Source organism: Lissotriton vulgaris, chromosome 12 (assembly GCF_964263255.1).
Source record: "Lissotriton vulgaris chromosome 12, aLisVul1.2, whole genome shotgun sequence".
NCBI classification, from domain to species: domain Eukaryota; kingdom Metazoa; phylum Chordata; class Amphibia; order Caudata; family Salamandridae; genus Lissotriton; species Lissotriton vulgaris.
Genome location: NC_141700.1, coordinates 507,812,639 through 507,834,895, shown reverse-complemented (window position 1 = coordinate 507,834,895; position 22,257 = coordinate 507,812,639). Strand labels below are relative to the sequence as shown.

At 48.7% G+C, this 22,257-nt stretch overlaps 1 protein-coding gene across 1 annotated transcript in view; it reads right to left on the bottom strand.

Annotated features, from left to right (window-relative positions):
* GLG1 (golgi glycoprotein 1) overlaps window positions 1-22,257 on the bottom strand; it is a 792,605-nt gene that overhangs the window by 279,916 nt on the left and 490,432 nt on the right. The window contains exon 15 of the mRNA XM_086945268.1: window positions 4,786-4,899. Within this exon, the coding sequence (XP_086801394.1) occupies window positions 4,786-4,899 (114 nt within the window). The remainder of the gene's footprint in view (window positions 1-4,785; window positions 4,900-22,257) is intronic.

Here is a 22,257-nt window from a genome sequence, read left to right as displayed (position 1 = left end):
GGTGGCGAGGGCCTCGAAGGATACGTGTCCACGCTCTCTTCTGGGCTCTCTGTGTCGATGTCCTGACACTCTATTTCTTGTGTCTCCGAGGATGTAGAGCCGAGGAATGTCCTCTGGTCGTCGTCCCCCTCATATTCGTAGTAGGAAGCTTCTTCTTCTGGATCTTCCTGCCCTTCCGTGCTTCCCGACTGTCCTTCGACATCGTGGTCCTCCTCCTCTGTTATCTCGACAACCTGTGCCTTTGGTTTCGTCTGGATCAAGAAGTCTTTGATCCTGGCGTCAAATTCTTTTTTCCGCTGCAGGATATTCTCTGTTTTGGCCTCGAGCCATCTCTTTTTTTTCTCCATGTCGGCGGCGTGTTCGGCGTCGAATGATTCGGCCGCTCTCTTCGGTGGATAGGTCGGCGCTGAGCAGACTTTCAGCGCCGAGGGGGGCTTCAGCGCCGAGCTGGCTTTCGGGTCCTTAATCTTTGCCGAAGTACTCTTCGGGTCCTTTTCTTTCGGCGTCCAACGTTCCTTTTCGGGGACGCTTTTTAACGTATTTTGCTGTTCTCCATCTTTCGGCGACTGGGAGTCCTTCTCTGAGGATCCGCTGGGCCTGGGTATAGCCGCGGACGCCGAAGCTTTCGGCGTCTGCGCTTTTGAGGACTTGCCCTCGTATTTTCGACAGTCTGGGTCAGACTGTCAAATGTCTTTTGGGGCTTTAGGGGCCGTAGAGTCTCCTACCTTTACAGGAGTCTTCTTATCTGTCTCTACGACCGTGTAGCCGTCGTCTTCTCCGGCGACGTTGTCATCTTCGTCTGATGAGAGCCCCAGGGATCGAAGGGATGGTGTCTGGCCCTCGTCCTGCATGTTGGTGTTGGCTATCCTCTGCCTCGCTCTCACTCGAAGAGTTTTAGGTGTGAAGACGGAGCAGGCGTTGCAGTCCCTGCTCTCGTGGTCGACCAGTAGGCAGAGGTTGCAAACCGGGTGCTTGTCCTTCTGCGCGTACTAGTGGTGGCAGTTACGGCAGAATTTGAATTGTGTTTTGTCCATCGCTTGCGTAAGGGGGGGCCCACTGAGCGCGCATTCTCTGATGGACGTTGAAGTTCTTGAAGTTCTCTTATTCCTTCGTTGTCCCCTTCGATGGTGTGGTCTCTTATCGTCTTTCGAATCCTTTCTCGTCCAAAAAATTGCTTTTGGCTTCTTTCTCCAAAAATGTCAGGAGCCCCTTCGGGAAAGATCCTGACCCAACTGCGGAAAAAAGAATCTGAAGATGGCGCCCAAGGGTGGGAGCTTCCGCAGGAAGCGTGCCGACATCAAAGGAAGTACACCAAAAGGTGGGTCGTCGACGCCCACCTGGGCTACGAAAAAAAAAAAAAAAAAAAAAGGACTACGATTCCGGACCCAACCACCAGACCGCGGAATAATGCACAGCATAGTGAATCCAGAAAGATTCACGCTGCAAAACTTCTCCTTTCTGAGGCAGCGATTGACGTACCTGAGATCCAAGATAGGACGCAGGCCCTTGTCCTTCTTGGGAACCAGAAAGTAGTGGGAGTAACAACCACGGCCTACCTCTGGGACAGAAACGTGCTAGATGGCTCCCTAGGCCAAGAGAGCCGTAACTTCCTGCTGGAGAAGGGCCAAATGATCCTTCAACATGTGGTGGTATCGCGATGGCATGGCTGGAGGGGTAGTCTCGAAGTGGAGGGAGTAGCCCCTTCGGACTATTTGCAAAACCCACCTATCTGACGTGATGGCGTGCCAGTGGGGGAGGTGATGGCGAATCCTGCAGCCCACTGGCGCTTGATGGGCCTGAAAGGTCAGACTAGGATGGTTTGGAGGCTGCTGCAGAGGGGGGGGGGGATTGGTGGACTGGCCCACTCGCTGGCCCCCGGAACCACGCCGGTTGTTTCCACGTCTCTGGCCCCGCGAAGAATGGGTAACTTGCTGCTGCCTGTGGCCCTGGGTGGGACGTAGCGGGGCACCCCTTCCGAGGCTACAAAAGGGGCGACAAGCAGACTGCACCGGACAAGCGGAGAGGCCCAAGGACTTGGCAGTAGCCGGTGAGTCCTTGAAGCGCTCTAGGCTGTTATCTGCTTTGTCGTCATAAAGGCAATGGCCATCAAAAGGCATGTCCATCAAGCTGGTCTGGACATCCCCAGAAAAGCCAGTGGACCTCATCCAGGTGTAGCGACGAAGTGCTACCGACATTGAAATGGTCCTGCCCAAAGAGTCGGCGGTGTCCAGCCCACAACGGATTGTAAACTTAGATGCATCTCTCCCGGCGGCAACAGACTGAGCGATCACTGCCCAGGCCGCGTCCAGACACAGAGGTAGCACGTGCGCCACTGTATCACACACAGAGTGCGAATAACGGCCCAAGAGACATGCAGTGTTTACGGACCTTAGTCATAAGCTGGCGAAGAGAACATTTTCTTGCCAAGGTGGTTCAGCTTCTTGGGTTCCCTTTCCAGTGGAACGGTAGGGAAGGCACGTTTGGAGGTGGAAGCTTGGACAACCAAGCTCTCAAGGGTGGGGTGTTGGGAGAGGAAAGTTGGGTCACCCGGAGCTGGGAGGTGGCATTAGGCAATCATCCTGTCCACGGGAGCCCCCGTCTTGGGCCTGGACCACGTGCCTAAAAGGACATCTGTAAGGGTCTCACTAAACGGCAGCAGGGATTCCGAAGAGCTCGCAGCCGGTTGAAAGTGACAGGAGGTTAGTCATGATCGCCACCATATGAAGCTCGTGGGTGAGAACTTCGGCCGCCCTACACAACACTACTGCGTATGGCGCTCCCTCCTCCGTAGACACGGTAGGAGGAGACAACATGCCAAGGTCAGGCGAGGTGTCAAGACCACTGGCATCCCCCAGTTCCTCTCTGCAGTCCTGCTCAGTATCCAACTGGTCAGTTAAAGGGTCACCGACCCTTCCCAGTCCTCCTCATAATCCTCTGGGTGACACTGTGGTTGAAAAGGTACCCCAAGAGTGAACAGGGGCACAAAAACCCCACCCGGCGTCGGGTCCGGCGTCAAACGATGCCGGTCTGGCTTTATGTCCACGACGGGAAGGAGGCCCATGTAAACACTGGTCAGGGAGTCGACCGGCGCCGAACACTGGTAGTGGTGCCGTAAGGGGCGGTGTAAGTATAACGAGGTCAATCAACACCAATCCGGATCCAGATCCAGACCTGGATCCAAGTGGGTTTTGCGGCGCCAGGGCCGGAGCTGCTGGCAGCGAAGACTTAGGCTCCCCAACCGAGCCCGTGGGGCCCGAAGGTGCAGTCGGTCCGCCCAAGGATGGCATGCATTGCCTCACAGAATGTAAAAAGCTGGACGGTGTTGACCCGCCAGGCTCTGCACATGGAGCCACAGGAGTGGCACCACCTGCGTACCTCGTCGGTTCAGACGACTGAAGAGGGGAAGTCGAAGTAAGGCTATGCTTTTCGACTTCTTCTTATGCTTCAACTTACCAACCCAGAGTGCAAAGACTACAAACCGGAATGGCGATTGCTCTGCAACCGGTCCCCCGACCTCCTTCTCGACCACGACTGCCAACAGGCATTCGGGACCGCTCCCGCAAAGCCTTCGGCACCATCAACGGACAGTCGGAGCATGACTTGGGGTCGTGGTCGCGCTCCAGGAAAAAGAGGCACATGTGGTGCGGCTCTGTCACCGACATCAGTTAGCTACAGGAACCACAGGCCTTGAAGCCGGGTATCCCTTGTGCACCTGTTCAGAGTCGGAGACTCGAAACAAGAAGTCAACAAAAGTTAAGAAAAACAGTCAAAAAATGACTGAGGTACTGCTCTTTCCAGATCTGCGCTGGCTGGCGTGGAAAAGGAAGAACTGACGTCAGGGCACAAGGGCGGTGTCCAAGTAGGTGCCGCAGCATCATCCCGGCGACCACGACGCAGACGACGGATGTGCAGCAGAACGACACCACCTTTTGACGCGCAGCGGTATTGCTGACGAAAAAAACTTTCCAGATCGTTTGATGCCTGGGGGTAATTCTAAGGTGGGAAATCTATAACTAACTTCTTTCCTTCAGATAACTCAAAAAGTACTTACCCAATTGTGAAGTTCTTGGTAATAAATACCTGTTATTTTTCTAAATTGGACTAGAGTTTCTTCTTGAGTGTGTGTTCAATAAATGTTCAACACACCCCTCTGATAAGCCTAAACTGCTCACTCAAACTACCCCAAAACCGAGCATGTGGGATTATTAATGTAAAAACATTAATCTAAAAAGTGTAGTTTGGACTGTCTACATAGTGTACCTTGTTTTGGTGTATTACATAAAAACCCAACTTTCTACAGAGAGCCCTGATGGAGCCTTAATATAGAGGTTATATACAAATGGTTTACAAGGTTCCCATCCCTACTTCCATATTTGAACAGATCTTTCAGCACAGCACCACAGCCTCATCTGAAAAAATTAAAATCCCCATGCAAAAGGTGTTTGCTGTCAATTCTATCCCTCACACTGTAGTGCACTGCGAGAGCCCCCTTTCAAGCTACTGGTTATTCTTGAATACACCTGAGCTGCAAAGAAAAGCAGTCTCTATTTTGGTTTACAATTTACCCTAAAATAGCCTCCTGGGAAATCTGGTTCAGCCCAGATGTTCTTCATTCTAATATGCAAATTGCAAGAGGCGGTTTACAATAACTACATACAAGGAAAATGTAAAATAAGAGAAGGGGGTGCTTTGTGTAATGCCAACATCAGAAATAACTTCAGTCTCAAGCACAGTAACCACACAGTGCAAGTACAAAATCAGTGGGATAGAGCACACACCACTTACCAATTGGAAATGAGTTACTCCAATGGCACACTTCTCATTCATCTCCTTCTGATGCTTGTTCTGGATTAGACACTCCATTAAATCACCAGAATCCATCTGGTTATCTGCCACTTCCTGCAATAAAAACACAAACATGTTTACAAGGAAGATTTTTCAACAAGAAATGAACCAGTTGCTAAATTTGAAAGGTTCAACTGACGTAACTCTCACTGGCAAAGGATTAAGAATGCATTTTATTACAAACCACCACAAAATTCTTACAAAAAAACATTTCACATAAATTAAGTGAATGGGGTGGGCAGAGAGTCTAGAGGACTGTCCAACAAAAAAGTGACAAGGAAATAGATGGGGGCTTTTACGTTTCGACATAGGGCTCCCAGATAGGGTGTTGAGTGGTTTAACCTCTCTTGTCTGGCTCATATGCCAGAACTAGGCCCAATGAAAGGATTAGGTTACTTACCCTGGTCTATGCTCGACAACGGGGAAACCACCGCACTCATCCTCCTGGACCTCTCAGCAGCCATCGACGCGGTATGTCACCGCACCCTGATACAACGCCTCAGCGACACCGGAATCCAAGGCGCGGCCTTAGAATGGATCATCTCGTTCCTCGCCGACAGAACCCAGAGACTCCGCCTCCCCCCGTTCCGGTCAGCAGCTACCGAAGTCATCTGTGGCGTCCAACAAGGATCCTCGCTCAGCCCCACCCTCTTACATCTACATGAGCCCCCTTGTAGCCATCGCACGCAAACACAACCTCAACATCATCTCCTACGCCGACGACACACAGCTGATACTCTCCCTCACCAACGACCCCGCCACCGCCAGAGCCAGCCTCCAGGAAGGAATGAAGGACGTCACGGAATGGATGAAGCTCAGCCGTCTGAAGCTGAACTCTGACAAAACGGAAGACCTCATCCTCGGACCCTCGCCCTCCGCCTGGGGCGACTCCTGGTGGCCACCTGCCCTGGGCAACGCACCCAAGCCAACGAACCAAGCACGCAACCTGGGCTTCATCTTGGACTCTTCCCTCACGATGACCAAGCAAGGCAACGACGTCTCATCGTCCTGTTTAAACACCCTGCGCATGCTCCGAAAAATCTTCTGATGGATCCCCACCGCAACCAGGAAGGCGGTCACCCAGCCGGGACCACAGCCAAGCTCCAGAAGAGACTACAGCGCATCCAGAACGCCTCGGCAAGACTCATCTTGGACATCCCTCGCCACAGCCACATCTCTGCCCATCTGAAGAACCTGCAATGGCTTCCCGTCAACAAGAGAATCACATTCCGACTCCTCACCCACACACACAAGGCTCTCCACGACGCGGGCCCCAGGTACCTCAACAACCGCCTCGCATTTTACACGCCTACCCGCCAGCTCTACTCCGCCAGCCTCGCCCTCGCCACCGTCCCACGTATTCGCAAAACCAACGCGGGAGTAATATCCTTCTCCTACCTGGCAGCCAAGACATGGAATTCCCTCCCGAACCCACCTCCGGCTGACACAGGACCATCTCGCCTTCAGGAAGCAACTCAAGGCCTGGTTGTTCGAGCAGTAGCGACCCCCCTCAGCGCCTTGAGGCCCTAACGGGTGAGTAGGGCGCTCTAAAAATTCCTTGATTGACTGATTGGAACCATCTGTTCTTGGCATGTAGAGCTGTAGATTCACACGCTATACATACTCCTGCCATCTAGTGTTGGGTCTGGATGTTTGCAAGTTGTTTTTCTTCAAAGAAGTCTTTTGCAGTCACAAGGTAAGGGGATTCCTCCTTTCAGTGAAAGTGCGCATGGGCATCAACTCCATTGTAAGATTTTTTTCCCGCAAAAGGGTGAGAATGGAGTGAGTGTGTGTAGAACAGAGATGTCCATGTGTTTGTAATGTAAATAATGAGAACTGCAACAACTACAGGTGCCAGGGGAGGTGGGAGGGCACAGGTAAATCTACAGCTCTACTTGCCAAGAACAGATGCTTAAAGGGTAAGTAAAAATCCATTAAAGGCATGTGTGCTTTAGATACCCATGCTTTGCATAGACTGTATAGAAGTATTCTATCAAAGCGGTGGCTAACCAGTGGGTGTTGCAGTTGTTTGAAAAGGTGTTTATAGCCCTGCTTGTCCTACATTAGCTTGTTGACGTGTGAATACATCCGCACAATGTTTGGTAAATGTGTGTGGTGTAGACAATGTAGCTACCTTACATATGTCCACTATAGGAATGTTCCCTAAAAAGGCCGTAGATGCTCCTAATTTGCAAGCAGAATCCGCTCTAGTTGGTATAGTTAAAGTTCTTTTAGCTTTAACATAGCAAGCCTGAATACATTTAACAATCCATCTCGTAATACTGGATTTAGAGATAGGATTTCCCTTGTGAGGTGAAGCAAATGCAATAAAAAATTGTTTTGTGACAATCTTATGTTCTATCAATATAATATAATAGTCTTCTTTTGACAAAGTGTATGTAGAGATCTTTCGGCTACTGAATCAGGTTGATGGAAGAACACAGGTAACTAATCTGATTGGTTAATATGAAAAGCAGAGATCACTTTTGGAAGGAATTTTGGGTTTGTACGAAGAACCACTATCTTTATGAAGTTCAAAGAAGTTCTAAGGTTAATGCCTGTAGCTCACCAACACGCTTTAGTGAAGTGATCGCAATTAGAAAGGCAACTTTCCATGAAAAAAATTGCAATTAACAATTGTGTAAAGTGTCAAAAGGTGGACTCATAAGCCTTGTGAGAACAATGTTAAGGTTGCAGACATATGCAGGTGGTACCCTGGGTGGTATTTTTTAAAGACTTCCATAAAGGCTTTCATTACTGGGACTTTGAATAAGGATAAATGTTGTCTGTTTTGAATTTATGCAGGTACTGCTGCAAGGTGTAGTCAAATGGATGTGTAGGTTAAAGCCAACTCACTGTAGATGCAAAAAATAAATATTTTGTATAGATGCATCTACCGGGTTGTGGTATTACAATATATCACAAACCTTTCCACTTTGCTGCATAGCATGCCCTAGTGGGGAGTCTTCTTGCTTCTTTAAGAATTGTCATACAATCTGGTTGTAGGTTTTAAGTATCCAAACTTTGACTGCAGGAGCCAAATGTACGAGTTACTTACCTTTGGTAAGGATGTATCTGGTAGAGAGGATTCTAGCTGCAGATTCCTTAACATCGAATTATCCCCAGGCGTGAGACTGGACCCGGAAAACTTTTTGCCACAACATCCCTGCGCGCCGGGGGGACGGCACCAGGTGACTCCGCCCTGACGTCATCCGTGTACATGACGTCAGCGAGGATGCATAAGTCCCACCCCGGCGCGCCTACGTCCGTTTTCTTCGGGGAACTTTTCCGCGCCACAAAGCGGAGCCATTAGAACAAAACTGAGAGAATAGGAAAAGTATGAGAAAGAGCAGAAGAATAGACAAAGAATGGTGAGGAACAGCACCATATGGATCAGTGCCAGACACTGCAGTACTGAAAAGCAGGGAAAAGAAAGAAAGCAAGTCTACCACCCAGCCAATAACAATGAAGGGGAACAAGTCCAGGACAGCCAAGTAACGACAGTACTCCAAGACAACCCCATCAAATAAGGCCACATCCCCCATAAGGAACAAAGGGCAGAGACACAGCCAATTGACCCAAACCTAGGACAGAGCGGAGGGGCCAGAACCCATAGTAATGAAAAGGGAGGGTGTGGGGAAGGGGGGGGGGGGGGTGGGGGGGAAGAAGGGCCCAGCCTGGAACAACCAGAGCGTAAATGCGCAGAAGGATATAGAAACCCATCCTGCAATGGCCAGAAAGGATGGCATGGAACAATTAAACAGGATCAAGCATCCTGCCAAGAAAGAAAGAAAGAATGAATGCACTCGCAGAAGCCATAGCCCCATAAGGGGAGGAGAGTGCAGAAAACCAGCCGAAGGTCCTCGCAGAACAGGGAGGAAGGGCGGGTCGTGAAGGAATCTGTGGCTAGAATCGTCTCTACCAGATACATAGTTACCGAAGGTAAGCAACTCGTACATCTGATAGAGACTACTAGCCGCAGATTCCTGAACATAGAATAGATACCCTAGCCATACCAAAGGGGAAGGAGGGTCTGTGAGAGGACCTCTCCAGCCTGGACTGAGCACAGGGCCCCAACAGGGGATGAGTCAAACAGACAGGGAGAAGAACCCTGTCCCCCCAGGCAAGGGGGGAAACCCTTCATTTAAACGACCACCGAACCCCGAGGGGAAGCGGGAATACAAGAAAAGAGGGAGCCCGCCCTCACCCAGTAGGAAGAAGGGTAAGGCGAAAGGAGGCCAGGGCAGCCCACGCCCAAGTAGAGGGCCAAGGATGCCCGCCAGACAACCCCAAAGGCCCAAGCAATGTAGAGGAGCACAGAGGAAGAAGAGCAACCCAGAGACTCCAAGGAGAAGGAGTAGAACTAAGGCAAGCCCCCCACCCCCCCACACAAACACACACACACAGGGAAGCACACCCAGTGAAGGACAGCCGAGCCCATCACAGCCAGAGGGCAACAGACCAGACAGAACGGAGTCTCAGCAAGAAGGCAGGCGGAAGAAGAAAGGATAGCCCAGGCCACCAAGGGAGAACTGGCCAACACCATTCAGGGACAGACAGTGCCTGATGAGGCACATGCAACCCAAAGACCACCTCAAACCCGAGGGAGGAAAGGTGGTACTGAAGACAGGGCTCACTGGAGGAAAGCCGAACACACCCCAGCCTCAAGCAGCGGACAAGGCAAGGACGGCTGCCCCGCTAAGGCGCAAGGAAAGGCGCAATGGTGCAGAAGAACAGCAGGTCGGCACCAGCAAACACAGCTAAGCAGCAGACAACACCACGGAATGGTGCGCCCAGGACAAGCCAGACGCCAGCCGAAGACAGAGGCCAGGCAGGCCAAGAGGGGCCCGGACATGCCCCAAGGGAGGGGGCCCGCACACACGGCCCATGGAAGAAGAGGAACCAGGCAGAGCTACAATGCAAGGCCGCAGACAGCAGACCAGGCCAGCGGCACAGCGACCCTGGAGAAGGACAGACCGGGGCGCAACACAAGCCATTACAAGCTATCAACAAGAGGATCGCACCCGCAACCTACAGTGACGCCACGGAGAGCAGAGGCCCGAAAGCGACCACACCTCCCCAGCATGACAGAGCAATAGAATAGCTACCAGAACCCCACATAGGGCAAGGTACGACCCAAGACATGAGAACCCTCTTAGCAAAAACTTTTCGCAGCAGAGGACAAATAGAAAAAACCTGCGGTTGCCCGCAGACTGCTTGACCAAGCAGCCAACAACATCACACAGAAGGCCTAATCTCAGGCCAACACATCATACCAAAAAACCACAATACGAAAAAGAGCCTGACCAGCAGCCAACAGCACCATAGACCCAACAGGAAGGGCTCAAAGGCGCATCCCAATCCAATAACAGCAACCTTATTTTCAAAGACTCTGATTTTTATTATATGTGATATATGGGGTTTGTTGCTTCCTGGTTCACACCAACCTTTCACTGTGTAGTCTAACTATCAATAAGTCTATAACTTTAGAATGGACAAAAACTGCCTAGCTTTTACGGACGAGCAAATTGCTGCTATTTTGGCTGGTCCATCCTTGTTTGAAAACAATCCGTTGAGTGGTAATAACAAAGTAAGAGAAGAATGGGAGAAGCTAAGTAATCTTAAGAAGAAACATATAAGAATTGCTCTACATGGAGCTCTTATGTCTGAATATTATCAAGCAGGAGCCTCACCTGCAAGCCTTATAGTGAGGATTGAGCCTCGTATTTTTCTTGACGATAAACAGTTCCGACGTGATTGGAGCTTTATCGCCAACAAGTGTACCAGAGATTGGTTAATTCTTATCATTAGTACGGCACAGAGACTAAGTGAAGAAGTGCTGAAAGAAATCATTGACCTTGAAGCTATTAGCCGGGACAGTAGCTTCACTGACGCCAAGGAGCATTTACAAAAGATCAAAGACGACCTTGATGAATATAAACAATACATGATCACTCAGAAAATCAGGGGCCTGCAACGTAACTTACAAAGTTACACACACGAGTGGGCTTTCCCATACGCCAACGATTCTCACTACCAATCTGCCCCAGAACAACAACAACAACAACAACATCATCAATTCGGAGGGGGCAGAAGGGGTAGAGGTGCCAGATTCCAACAACAACGTAGAACACCTACAAACTGGTCATTTGACAACACATCCAGTGAGGAGGAACCTGAGCCAGCACAAAGTGGTAACAGAGTGAGATTTAACCACCCCGAGGCCGCTAACTCAAATACTGATTTCAGTGTATTGCTGCGGAATTTTTTAGAACAGGGTCAAGCAACCAACAAAGGTCCGGGACAACAGCAGCAACAACTGGGCAGAGGAGGAAATCGAGGCAATCGCCCGCCGCAACAATGGCAAACATTCTCCCCACGTCAGACACGGAGCAGAGGAAGACGACCAGTATAAATAACATTGTAATCAACTTATCTGATCATCAGTTAACTGACGACGAAGAAAAAGTACTCGACAAAGGGCTAGGATTTGTTCCTATGCCAAACCATGATGCTTTTAAATGCCGCACCGAGTTCTATGAGACGATGCGAAAAATAAAGCTTAAAAGGTTTTTCGCAAAACAACCATGTGAGGAAAACACGGGATACAATACCAACTTAAGAAAGCCCTCCACATTCTGCCCTTCTAGTGGCATGGTTGGACCAGAGGTGGCTGTTTTCGAGACCAAAGTCCTAGAGGAAATTGGCAGGATTGAAGGAGATATGAAAACAAATGGATTCAAGAACATGACGAAAGCAGACTGGGAGGCCGTGAGATCGCTGCAAAACAACAACAACATAACAATAAAAAGTGCGGACAAAGGCGGAGCAATCGTCTTATTAAATACCAGTGACTACGATGCCGAAGTACGGCGCCTACTCAACATGAGGGCTAACTATCAGCCTATAAATAAAGACCCCACGCCTGAATTGATGAAAACAATAAAAGAACTTGTTGGCGGAGCCAAAGAAAAAAAGTGGATAAATGTGAAAGAGGCGGAGTTCCTTATTAACACCAACCCTAGGACCCCCGCCTTCTACATCCTTCCGAAGATACACAAGCCGGCCCGGCCCCCCCCCCGGGTCGGCCTATTGTATCCGGAATCCAATCCATACTGGAACCTTTATCCCAGTTCGCTGATTACTTCCTGCGCGAATCTGTAATAACCCAAAAATCCTATGTCAAGGACACAATGACCATTCTAAATGTCCTGGCAGATATGAACTTTGATCCTGACACAGAATATATTGTAACCATCGATATCGAGTCGCTTTACTCGTGTATCCCTCAAGATGCAGCATTAGTGGCAACAGCTAGGGCACTAGCTAAACAGGAGTGGTTTTATGACGCCCCCCAGAGCTTTGTCATGCAATGCGTTGAATTGGCGCTGACACGCAATTTTTTCAGCTACAAGAACGACTTGTTCCTTCAAGTGACCGAAACATCGATGGGAGCCACAATGGCTCCCAGCCTGGCCTGTATTTATATCGGCCAATTTGAGGAGCACATCATCGAAGTTGAGAGTAATCCCTTCAAAGATCATATCCGCCTTTGGAGGCGATATATAGATGATGTGCTCCTCCTGTGGACTGGGGATGAACCATCTCTTACAGTTTCTGAATTGGTTGAACACACAGGATATGAGCCTCCGCTTCACCTGGAATTACCACCATACCAGTGCGGTCTATCTGGATTTAGATATCGAAGTAGTGGACGGAGGATTCCGCACAAGCGTGCATCAAAAACCGACGGACAGGAATTCATTACTTTCATATCAGTCATACCATCCGAGAGCCCTCAAAGATAATCTCCCTGTGGGGCAATTTTTAAGATACAGGCGCAACTGCTCATCTACAGAAATATATAAAGAACAAGCGGGAGCACTAAGTGAGAAATTGGAAGTCAGAGATTATCCGCGAAGAGTCATCAAACATGCGCAAAAAAGAGCTCTAAACACACCTAGGGCGGCTCTGCTGGAGACTCAAATAAAAGAAAGAAGCGACTGTCTACCGGTGGTCATGACTTTTGACCCCATGGCCACCAAGATCCGTCAATCTATCAGGAAGCACTGGTCGTTACTTTCTACGGGAGACTTTAAGATGCCCCCTCCGCGCTTTGCCTTCCACAGAGCCAGTAATTTGAAGGACAAGTTAGTCCACACCAGGACCAATGTAAGAGCGGAGACAGAAACGAAAACCATTCCAAATGGACATTTCCCTTGTGGAAACTGCTCTGTCTGCCCTATGACAAAAAAAGCTACCACAGTAACATTACAATCTGGCAAGATCTGGACACTGAACCATTTCAGTAATTGCAACACTTCCAACGTTGTATATAGACTGAGATGTGAATGTGGCTTAGAGTATATAGGGCTCACTACACGCAAAATCAAACTCCGGATCCAGGAACATGTTAGCACTATCCGGATTGGGAAACTGACCACCAAGCTAGTGCAGCACTGCCACCGCAATAAACACACCGTTACGTGGGTAGTATTAGAAAGAGTGATAGGCGACATCCAGACTATTAAGAGAAGTCTGATCACCAAGGAAGCACAGTGGATATACCAAGAACAAAGCGAGCAGAGTGGACTAAATGACCTTCTGGAGTGGAACAAGCTACGTTGAGACATGCTACGCTGGGATAACGGATGTGAATGCTCCTTGGTCCTGTAGGCTACTGTATCCTCCCTATTTCCAGACTGTATGGGAATTGAGGATTGAGTCACGTAGGAGAAGGCAATGATGCACCCGGGGATTATTATATATAATTATATATATTTTGATGATGAAGCACCAACGTTGGTCTCTTTCTCCAGTAATACCTAGTGGTCTAGGGGATATATACAATTGGCAATTAACATCAGAGTGGTGGAGACGCAGACTGAGCATCTGATAGCTGGGTGCCACCGCATACATTAAGACATATGAACCATACCACACGAAAGAGTAGACCAGGAGATACATTAAGACATATAAACTGCACCATACGAAAGAATAGAGCCTGAGATAAATATCAATTGCGGCGTTATAATAAGCACATATAACATTCCAAGATGGCCCGTATATATCATGGTATTGTCATAGGTGTTTAATGGGAATCATAACAGTATCCCTTTGGATACCACAAGGTATAATAGTAGCTGTGTACATATTGAATAACTAGCACAGTGTGCCACTAAAATAGTAATGTAAGATGTGCCCTTACGCTTTGTTTCTCTAGAAATGGAAGTAGTAAAGTACCTGAAAAAAGTCTATGAGAGTGTAAAGTTCCCAACTAGAACGAGGTGTTTCTACCCCTTTTTCATTGATAACCATATGTATGTATGACACACGGCCCCTTTTAATCATGGCCGCCGCTGTCAGGTAAACAATATGACCAAGTTAGGTGAGTCGATGTAGTAGCAGGTAAATCGGCCCCTTTTAATCATGGCCGCCGCTGTCAGGTAAACAATATGACCAAGTTAGGTGAGTCGATGTAGTAGCAGGTAAATCGGCCCCTTTTAATCATGGCCGCCGCTGTCAGGTAAACAATATGACCAAGTTAGGTGAGTCGATGTAGCAGGTAAATCGGCCATATGTAGTTATGGCACACATCCCGTTTAATTATGGCCGCCGGTGCCAGGTAATATAATAACCTAGTCAGATAAGCCGACAACCGACCAATGAGGTAGCGGGAAAATCGGCACGGCGAGCAATGAGGGCTGAGATACACCACGCGACGAGCAGAGCCAATCCGGCAGGCCGAATCCCGACAAATGGGAGACGGGGAAAATCGGAGCCGGGGTAAACAAATAGATCAGCTGTGGCACTCGTTCGGCGTTCGAGTAGTGAGTAGACGCCGAACGAGCATTCTCTGGAGGTGAGATTGGAAAGGTCAAGGACCGGCGGGGGAAGCCTTGCTGACACGGGTAAGATCGCACTGTGAAGGAGGCTTATCCCTGATGTTAATTTCATTTGCAGTAACCGCATGGAAGGGAGATAGGATTCCGCTCACCATTGGGGGCATTTTCCTTGTGTTTTTCCTCTCGGCTGGTATGAGGGGTTAATCCACTTAAAGGGTAATTATGATATCCTGTAATTGAAACAGCATGATTGTTAGACTGCACGAGTGTCAATGTGTACACTCCAGCTAGGTGGCCAGGAAGGTAACCCTATATATTTCTGTCTGTTTTTATTGCAGCGATGGCAGCACAGTGCCTCTAGCAGTGGCATTCAAATTGAGTGTATCAATCAATGTGGGCTAGCTAGTTTAAGGGGAGGGAGTATTTAGATGACTCAGGTACGTCAGCAAAATAGATGAGGAAAAGGCACTGTTTTCCTTAGAAAGCCCTCACCCACCGACCTAGTCGGTGGCATGCTTCATCATCGGGCCCACCACAGTGGCACCGAATGTGCCCCGGGTGTGCTGCAACGCCAGGTGACTGCGGAGCTGGTATATTGCTGAGTGTGCAGTGAAGGGGTGTGAAGGTGAAGAATTAAAATGCTATCCAGGAGGTCCCAGCACCCGAGGGTTTAGCAATATTTAATGAACTGGGCCTCTGTTAGCAGGATTTAAAAAGGCAAGAGGACGTTTAAGGGAGAGTTACGATGACCTCCGGCGTCCAGTGTGGTCTACATGTTTCAGCCAGTGCCTTTTATTCTAAGCTGGCTTTCCTCAGGACCAAAGAGAAATGTGAAAAAGTGCAAAATTATAATAAACTTAATTTTAAGTGTGTGTTGTTTTTTCTATGTGTTGCGCACGCTAAGGCGCTATAACTGTTAGAGGGGGATTCCCTCAAGCTTTTCTACACAGAACACATAGGACAGGGACAAGACGTACAGGGGAGAGTCATATTAGGGCTGCATAAATTAAAGAACCACTGTTTGCCGACTTTTAAGGTGGTGTACGACCTATATGCAGCTATAGTGAGCTCATGGAGACTCCATGGGGCTTGTGAGGGTATACTGAACCGTTAGTGAGGGGTGGTGGGCTAAAAAACGAAATCACAAGGTGAGGTACAGGAAAGTATTGGTACTTGGTCCTCACTCTGTTATTTCTTAGTGAAAAGCCTCATGGGTCGCCTGGCAGAGAAAGAGACCCTGTGGGGATAAAATGAGATATGCAAGGCTTTCTAACCTGTAAGGAGAGAAGTTGCTTACCCCAATGGCAGGATTAGAAGGTTACTCACGAGTAGTTCGGTCTGGTTCCTCCTGGGACCTAGTCGTCCATCCGCGGCGCCCGATATGCAGTGAATGGGCCGCCTTGTTTGTTTTTTTATACTCGTCTCATAATCTATTGCACCTGTTCGAGATAGAAAGAGAAGGAGGGATGCGCGCAGATCGCCATGTCATGCTGGTGTAGTCTGCGCATGTGCAGGGAAGCAGCGTGTGCGATCGCGCATGCGCAGAACCGTGGTGCGCGTCTATGCGCATGTGCGAAGACGAACCGTCTATGCGCATGCGCTGTGCGTCGCCACGTCTATTGACAACGCGAGCGCTGGAGGTGCGCTTGCGTGTGGGCCAAAGTAAACAAACAATTGTGTTGGCAATGTGGACAGGTATGCGCGAGCGCTGGAGGTGCGCTTGCGTGTGGGCCAAAGTAAACAACCAATTATGTTGGCAATGTGGACAGGTATGCGCTCGCTTATGGGGCATAATAAACAGTTCTTAGACTGTAAAGGGTATTGGGCCACTGTAATGTGATATGGGGAATACCCATATGTGCATGATATACACTGGGTGAAAGGGAAATCACTGTAGGAGAAGGGGGGTCAGAGAAACGGGCGCTCATGCAGGGGTGCACTGACACAGGTGATATACCTTGTAAGGTGATATAGGGGCAAAGGTTCACACTAGTGCTAGGTGCTGCTTGGTTGGTTTGGTCAGGCAGACCAGGGAAGTACACTGTGCTCTCAAACAGCGCTGTATTTATGGTCATGCTGTGGTTATGCAGTTAAGCTATTCCATGGAATAGCGTCGTTCAGGCCATGGATGTGGGTGGCTAGACGGTATATCCAGCGCTGTTCTTTTTGTAGGAGAAATCTCTCATCTTTGGCATTGTCAAATTTCTCAATGACAGTCCAGGAGAAGTCATTTGGTGTGTGATTGTGGGTCAGGAAGTGATCTGTGAGTTTGCTGATATTTTTCCCACATCTTATTGTGCTTCTATGTTCAGTCATTCTAGTGCGTACCTTGCGGGTTGTCATGCCGATGTATCTCAGGCCGCATCTGCAGGTTATCAAGTATACCAAGTTGGTAGAGTTGCAGTTAGTAAACTGTCGCTGCGTCCAGGTTTTCCCAGGTTCCAAATTGAGTGTTTTGGACGGGGATGTAAGGTGGCATACGCTGCAGTTGTTGCAGGGTTGGTGTCCGGTGATTTTGGGCAGGCCCCATGCGTTGACAATTGTGTTGTCTTTGTTCTGGTTTGTCGTTCGTGGCCTGGTGTTTACCAGTTGGTCTCTTAGATTGGTGGCCCTTTTGTAGGCAAAACACGGTTTTTCCCATTGTCTGGTGCCAGAGTTGATGATTCTCCAGTTTCGTTGTATGATGTTTGATATTTGGTTTGATACTGTGTTGTACGTTGTTACACAGGTAAGGACTGGTTCTTCCTCAGGTTTGTCGAAGTTTTCTAGGAGTGCCTCCCGGTTTTGATTCCTAGCTCTTTTGCGGGTTTGGTTTATTATCCTGGTGGGGTAGCCACGATCCCTGAGTTTGTGTACCAGGTCGTTAGACTGTTGTTTATAGTCCTTGATATTGCTGCAATTACGCCTGATGCGTAGAAACTGCCCGTAGGGCAAATTTTCCCTTAGGTGTCGAGGGTGAAAACTGTCAAACCTGAGCAGTGAGTTTCTTGCTGTAGGTTTGTAGAAGGTAGTGGTGGTAAGTTTACCATTCTCAGGTTTGATGTTCAAGTCCAGGAAGGGTAGTTCAGTGGCACTGCTGGTGCACGTGAAGCGTAAATAGGGGTCTAGTTGGTTGACCCAGAGCATGAAGTTGTCCAATGATTCTTGGTTTCCTTTCCATATTAAGAGTATATCGTCGATATACCGTCGCCACATTCTTATGTTGGCGGAGAAAGGGTTGGTGGGTTGTTGTACGTGTGTGTCTTCAAAGTGGGCCACATACAATCCTGCCACACTTGGGGCAAAAACACTGCCCATAGACGTTCCATTCGTCTGCAAGTAGTACGTGCCTTCATATTCAAAATAGTTCTCTTTGAGAGCCAGGGCAGCGCAGTCTAAGACGAAGCTTCGGGGGGTGTTGTGTTCCCAAGAGTTAGTCATTAAGACATCATGTAACACTTGTAGTGTTGCGTCCTGTGGTAGGCTAGTGTACAGGCTTTCTATGTCTAGTCCTGCCATTAGTTCTGTGGTGGGGTCAAAGTCAAGTTCCTGAATCACACTTAGTAGATGTTTGGTGTCTTTTATGTAGGAGGGGGTCTTTTGGACTAGGGGATTTAAGAAGAAATCACAGAACCGGGACAAGGGCTCTAAGAGTGACTTGATTCCTGATACGATGGGTCTCCCTGGTGGTGGAGTGATGCCCTTATGTATTTTGGGGACCGTATAGAAATATGGGGTCTTTACTTCTTTGGGGCAAAGATAGACCGCCTCTTGTTTAGAGATGTGTTCGTGGTCTTTGGCATTGGTGACCAGTTGGTTGATGGTGACTTGTAGTTGTTCAGTTGGGTCTTTTGTAAGGCGTCTGTAGTTCCTCGTGTCGCTGAGGAGCCTCTTACACTCGAGGTCGTAGTCTGTTTTGTTCATAAGGACTATTCCTCCGCCTTTATCAGCTGGTTTGATAACCAGAGTGGGGTCACTTTGTAGGCGCTGGATGGTACTTCTATCTTTGTTGGATAGGTTGTTGAAAGTGTCCTTTTGTTGGAGTTTTTGTATATCCGTGTAGACTGCCTGTTCGAACGTCAGGATTTCGACCGGGATGTTGCCCGGTGGGGGGGTGAAAGTGGATTTCACTCTTAGGCCTGTCTCATTCGGCGTGCCTGTTGCTTCTGAGATGATGTTGTCCTTTTTCTCAAAGAAAGCTTTTAATTTAAGTTTTCTGAAAAACTCGGCGAGTTCAACATGTAGTTTGAACATGTCCAGTCTGGGTGTAGGGACAAATGAGAGGCCTTTATTGAGTACTTCCGTTTCTTCTGGGGTTAACTGTGTGTCTGATAGATTGAACACCAGTGGACGTTGGGGTGTTATTTGCTGGTTCCCGGTTGTTCCCTGGTTTTGTTTCTTGTGTTGGCGCTCACAGGTTCTTCCTCGGGAGCCCATTGGACGTGTCCCGGGTTCCGTCTCTTGCCCCGACCTTTTCTGCCCTGGGATAAAAAAGGATACCGCTGGTTTTGGTTCCCTTGGAAGAATGGCATGTTGCCTTGGGGGTACATGTGTGGGTACCCGAAGTAGGGAGGTGGGAAATGGCCTAAAAGGGGCGGTGGGGGGCCGAAATTTTGGTTTTGGGGACCTTGCCATGGTTGTTGCCAGTGTTGTCCCCGTCTGCCTCTTCCTCTCGATGTATTGGATCCTGTGCTGGAATTGCTTGAGGTGCTTGAGACGGAACTGTTGTCCGAATTATCAAAAGATTTTTTGGGGGGGGTGTAATCATCCTCCGAGTACGGGTAAGTTTTAGAATAGCTGAATCTCTTCAGATCTTTTTCGAATTTCTTTATTTTAGTCTGAGTTAAGTAGTCTTTATATTCCGCTATTTCGCGGTTTTGGTCCTCGAGTTTCTTCTTGAAACCTGTCAGGGTGGTTTTGAAGTGGGACTCCGTCGCTTGAATTTCTATCATGATTGCATCTGATAGACGTTTGGCAGTCTTGATGATTAAGACTAGCCAGTCCCTGGTGCAGTGCCAGGCGATCTGGGCCCAGTCTTTGCGAAATGCTGCGTCGTCCAGGAAAATCCTGGGGGCATTGGTGACTAGGCCAGTAGGAGCTGTATTGGTGCGTAAATATTGTGCCAGGATGACCCCATGCAGAACAGTCCGGATCCTGTTCCTCTTTTTCTCCGTGAGTGAATCCCAGTCCGTGGATTGTGCTACAGTGGCGGGAATATTGAAGTCTGCCAGGAGTGAGGGATCAGCTAAAATCTCGCCGATATCCTCAGCAGTGTAAGTCAGGCCCATATTTTCGGCCATATTGGAGGGTAGAGAGCTCTCACAGCTGCGCGCTGCTTAGTGTTATACAGATCAACAAGAGAGAGAGGACTAGGTAAGCTAGCCCGTATCCCCAGTATTATATATATCAATCAATGTGGGCTAGCTAGTTTAAGGGGAGGGAGTATTTAGGTGACTCAGGTACGTCAGCAAAATAGATGAGGAAAAGGCACTGTTTTCCTTAGAAAGCCCTCACCCACCGACCTAGTCGGTGGCATGCTTCATCATCGGGCCCACCACAGTGGCACCGAATGTGCCCCGGGTGTGCTGCAACGCCTGCATGAGCGCCCGTTTCTCTGACCCCCCTTCTCCTACAGTGATTTCCCTTTCACCCAGTGTATATCATGCACATATGGGTATTCCCCATATCACATTACAGTGGCCCAATACCCTTTACAGTCTAAGAACTGTTTATTATGCCCCATAAGCGAGCGCATACCTGTCCACATTGCCAACATAATTGGTTGTTTACTTTGGCCCACACGCAAGCGCACCTCCAGCGCTCGCGTTGTCAATAGACGCGGCGACGCACAGCGCATGCGCATAGACGGTTCGTCTTCGCACATGCGCATAGACGCGCACCACGGTTCTGCGCATGCGCGATCGCACACGCTGCTTCCCTGCACATGCGCAGACTACACCAGCATGACATGGCGATCTGCGCGCATCCCTCCTTCTCTTTCTATCTCGAACAGGTGCAATAGATTATGAGACGAGTATAAAAAAACAAACAAGGCGGCCCATTCACTGCATATCGGGCGCCGCGGATGGACGACTAGGTCCCAGGAGGAACCAGACCGAACTACTCGTGAGTAACCTTCTAATCCTGCCATTGGGGTAAGCAACTTCTCTCCTTACAGGTTAGAAAGCCTTGCATATCTCATTTTATCCCCACAGGGTCTCTTTCTCTGCCAGGCGACCCATGAGGCTTTTCACTAAGAAATAACAGAGTGAGGACCAAGTACCAATACTTTCCTGTACCTCACCTTGTGATTTCGTTTTTTAGCCCACCACCCCTCACTAACGGTTCAGTATACCCTCACAAGCCCCATGGAGTCTCCATGAGCTCACTATAGCCGCATATAGGTCGTACACCACCTTAAAAGTCGGCAAACAGTGGTTCTTTAATTTATGCAGCCCTAATATGACTCTCCCCTGTACGTCTTGTCCCTGTCCTATGTGTTCTGTGTAGAAAAGCTTGAGGGAATCCCCCTCTAACAGTTATAGCGCCTTAGCGTGCGCAACACATAGAAAAAACAACACACACTTAAAATTAAGTTTATTATAATTTTGCACTTTTTCACATTTCTCTTTGGTCCTGAGGAAAGCCAGCTTAGAATAAAAGGCACTGGCTGAAACATGTAGACCACACTGGACGCCGGAGGTCATCGTAACTCTCCCTTAAACGTCCTCTTGCCTTTTTAAATCCTGCTAACAGAGGCCCAGTTCATTAAATATTGCTAAACCCTCGGGTGCTGGGACCTCCTGGATAGCATTTTAATTCTTCACCTTCACACCCCTTCACTGCACACTCAGCAATATACCAGCTCCGCAGTCACCTGGCGTTGCAGCACACCCGGGGCACATTCGGTGCCACTGTGGTGGGCCCGATGATGAAGCATGCCACCGACTAGGTCGGTGGGTGAGGGCTTTCTAAGGAAAACAGTGCCTTTTCCTCATCTATTTTGCTGACATACCTGAGTCAACTAAATACTCCCTCCCCTTAAACTAGCTAGCCCACATTGATTGATATATATAATACTGGGGATACGGGCTAGCTTACCTAGTCCTCTCTCTCTTGTTGATCTGTATAATTCAAATTGAGTGGCCCTGAGGAAATTGCCTGATCTAAACCACGGCAATGAAACATATCGGCTGTAAGTGGGGTGTGAAGTGATAGGTAGTCTTCACACTCCTCTTTTTTACACCTTGTTTTACTGTTTGCAACAAAGAAGGGAACAAATTAAATGCCCTGGTTGCGCAGTATCTTATATGTTTATATGTTTAAATGTTTGTTAGTTTCTGTTACATATAAGTTGTGTTCACTGCATCACGCACTGTTACTTTGGGTTTGAGACACGTTTCCGTTAAAGCTTGATGGCACCAATGATGATAACAGGGCCATCCTGGTTAGTACCAGCCAGGGGTCCCATTGGTGGTGCGCCCGTGAGGTGCCATCTTGCTCTTCACACATTTTTCTGTCCGTTCAAAGTGTACTTGAGTTCTGTGTTGTCTTGCATTGTTGAGATCAGAGCAAGGCTGCTTTTTAT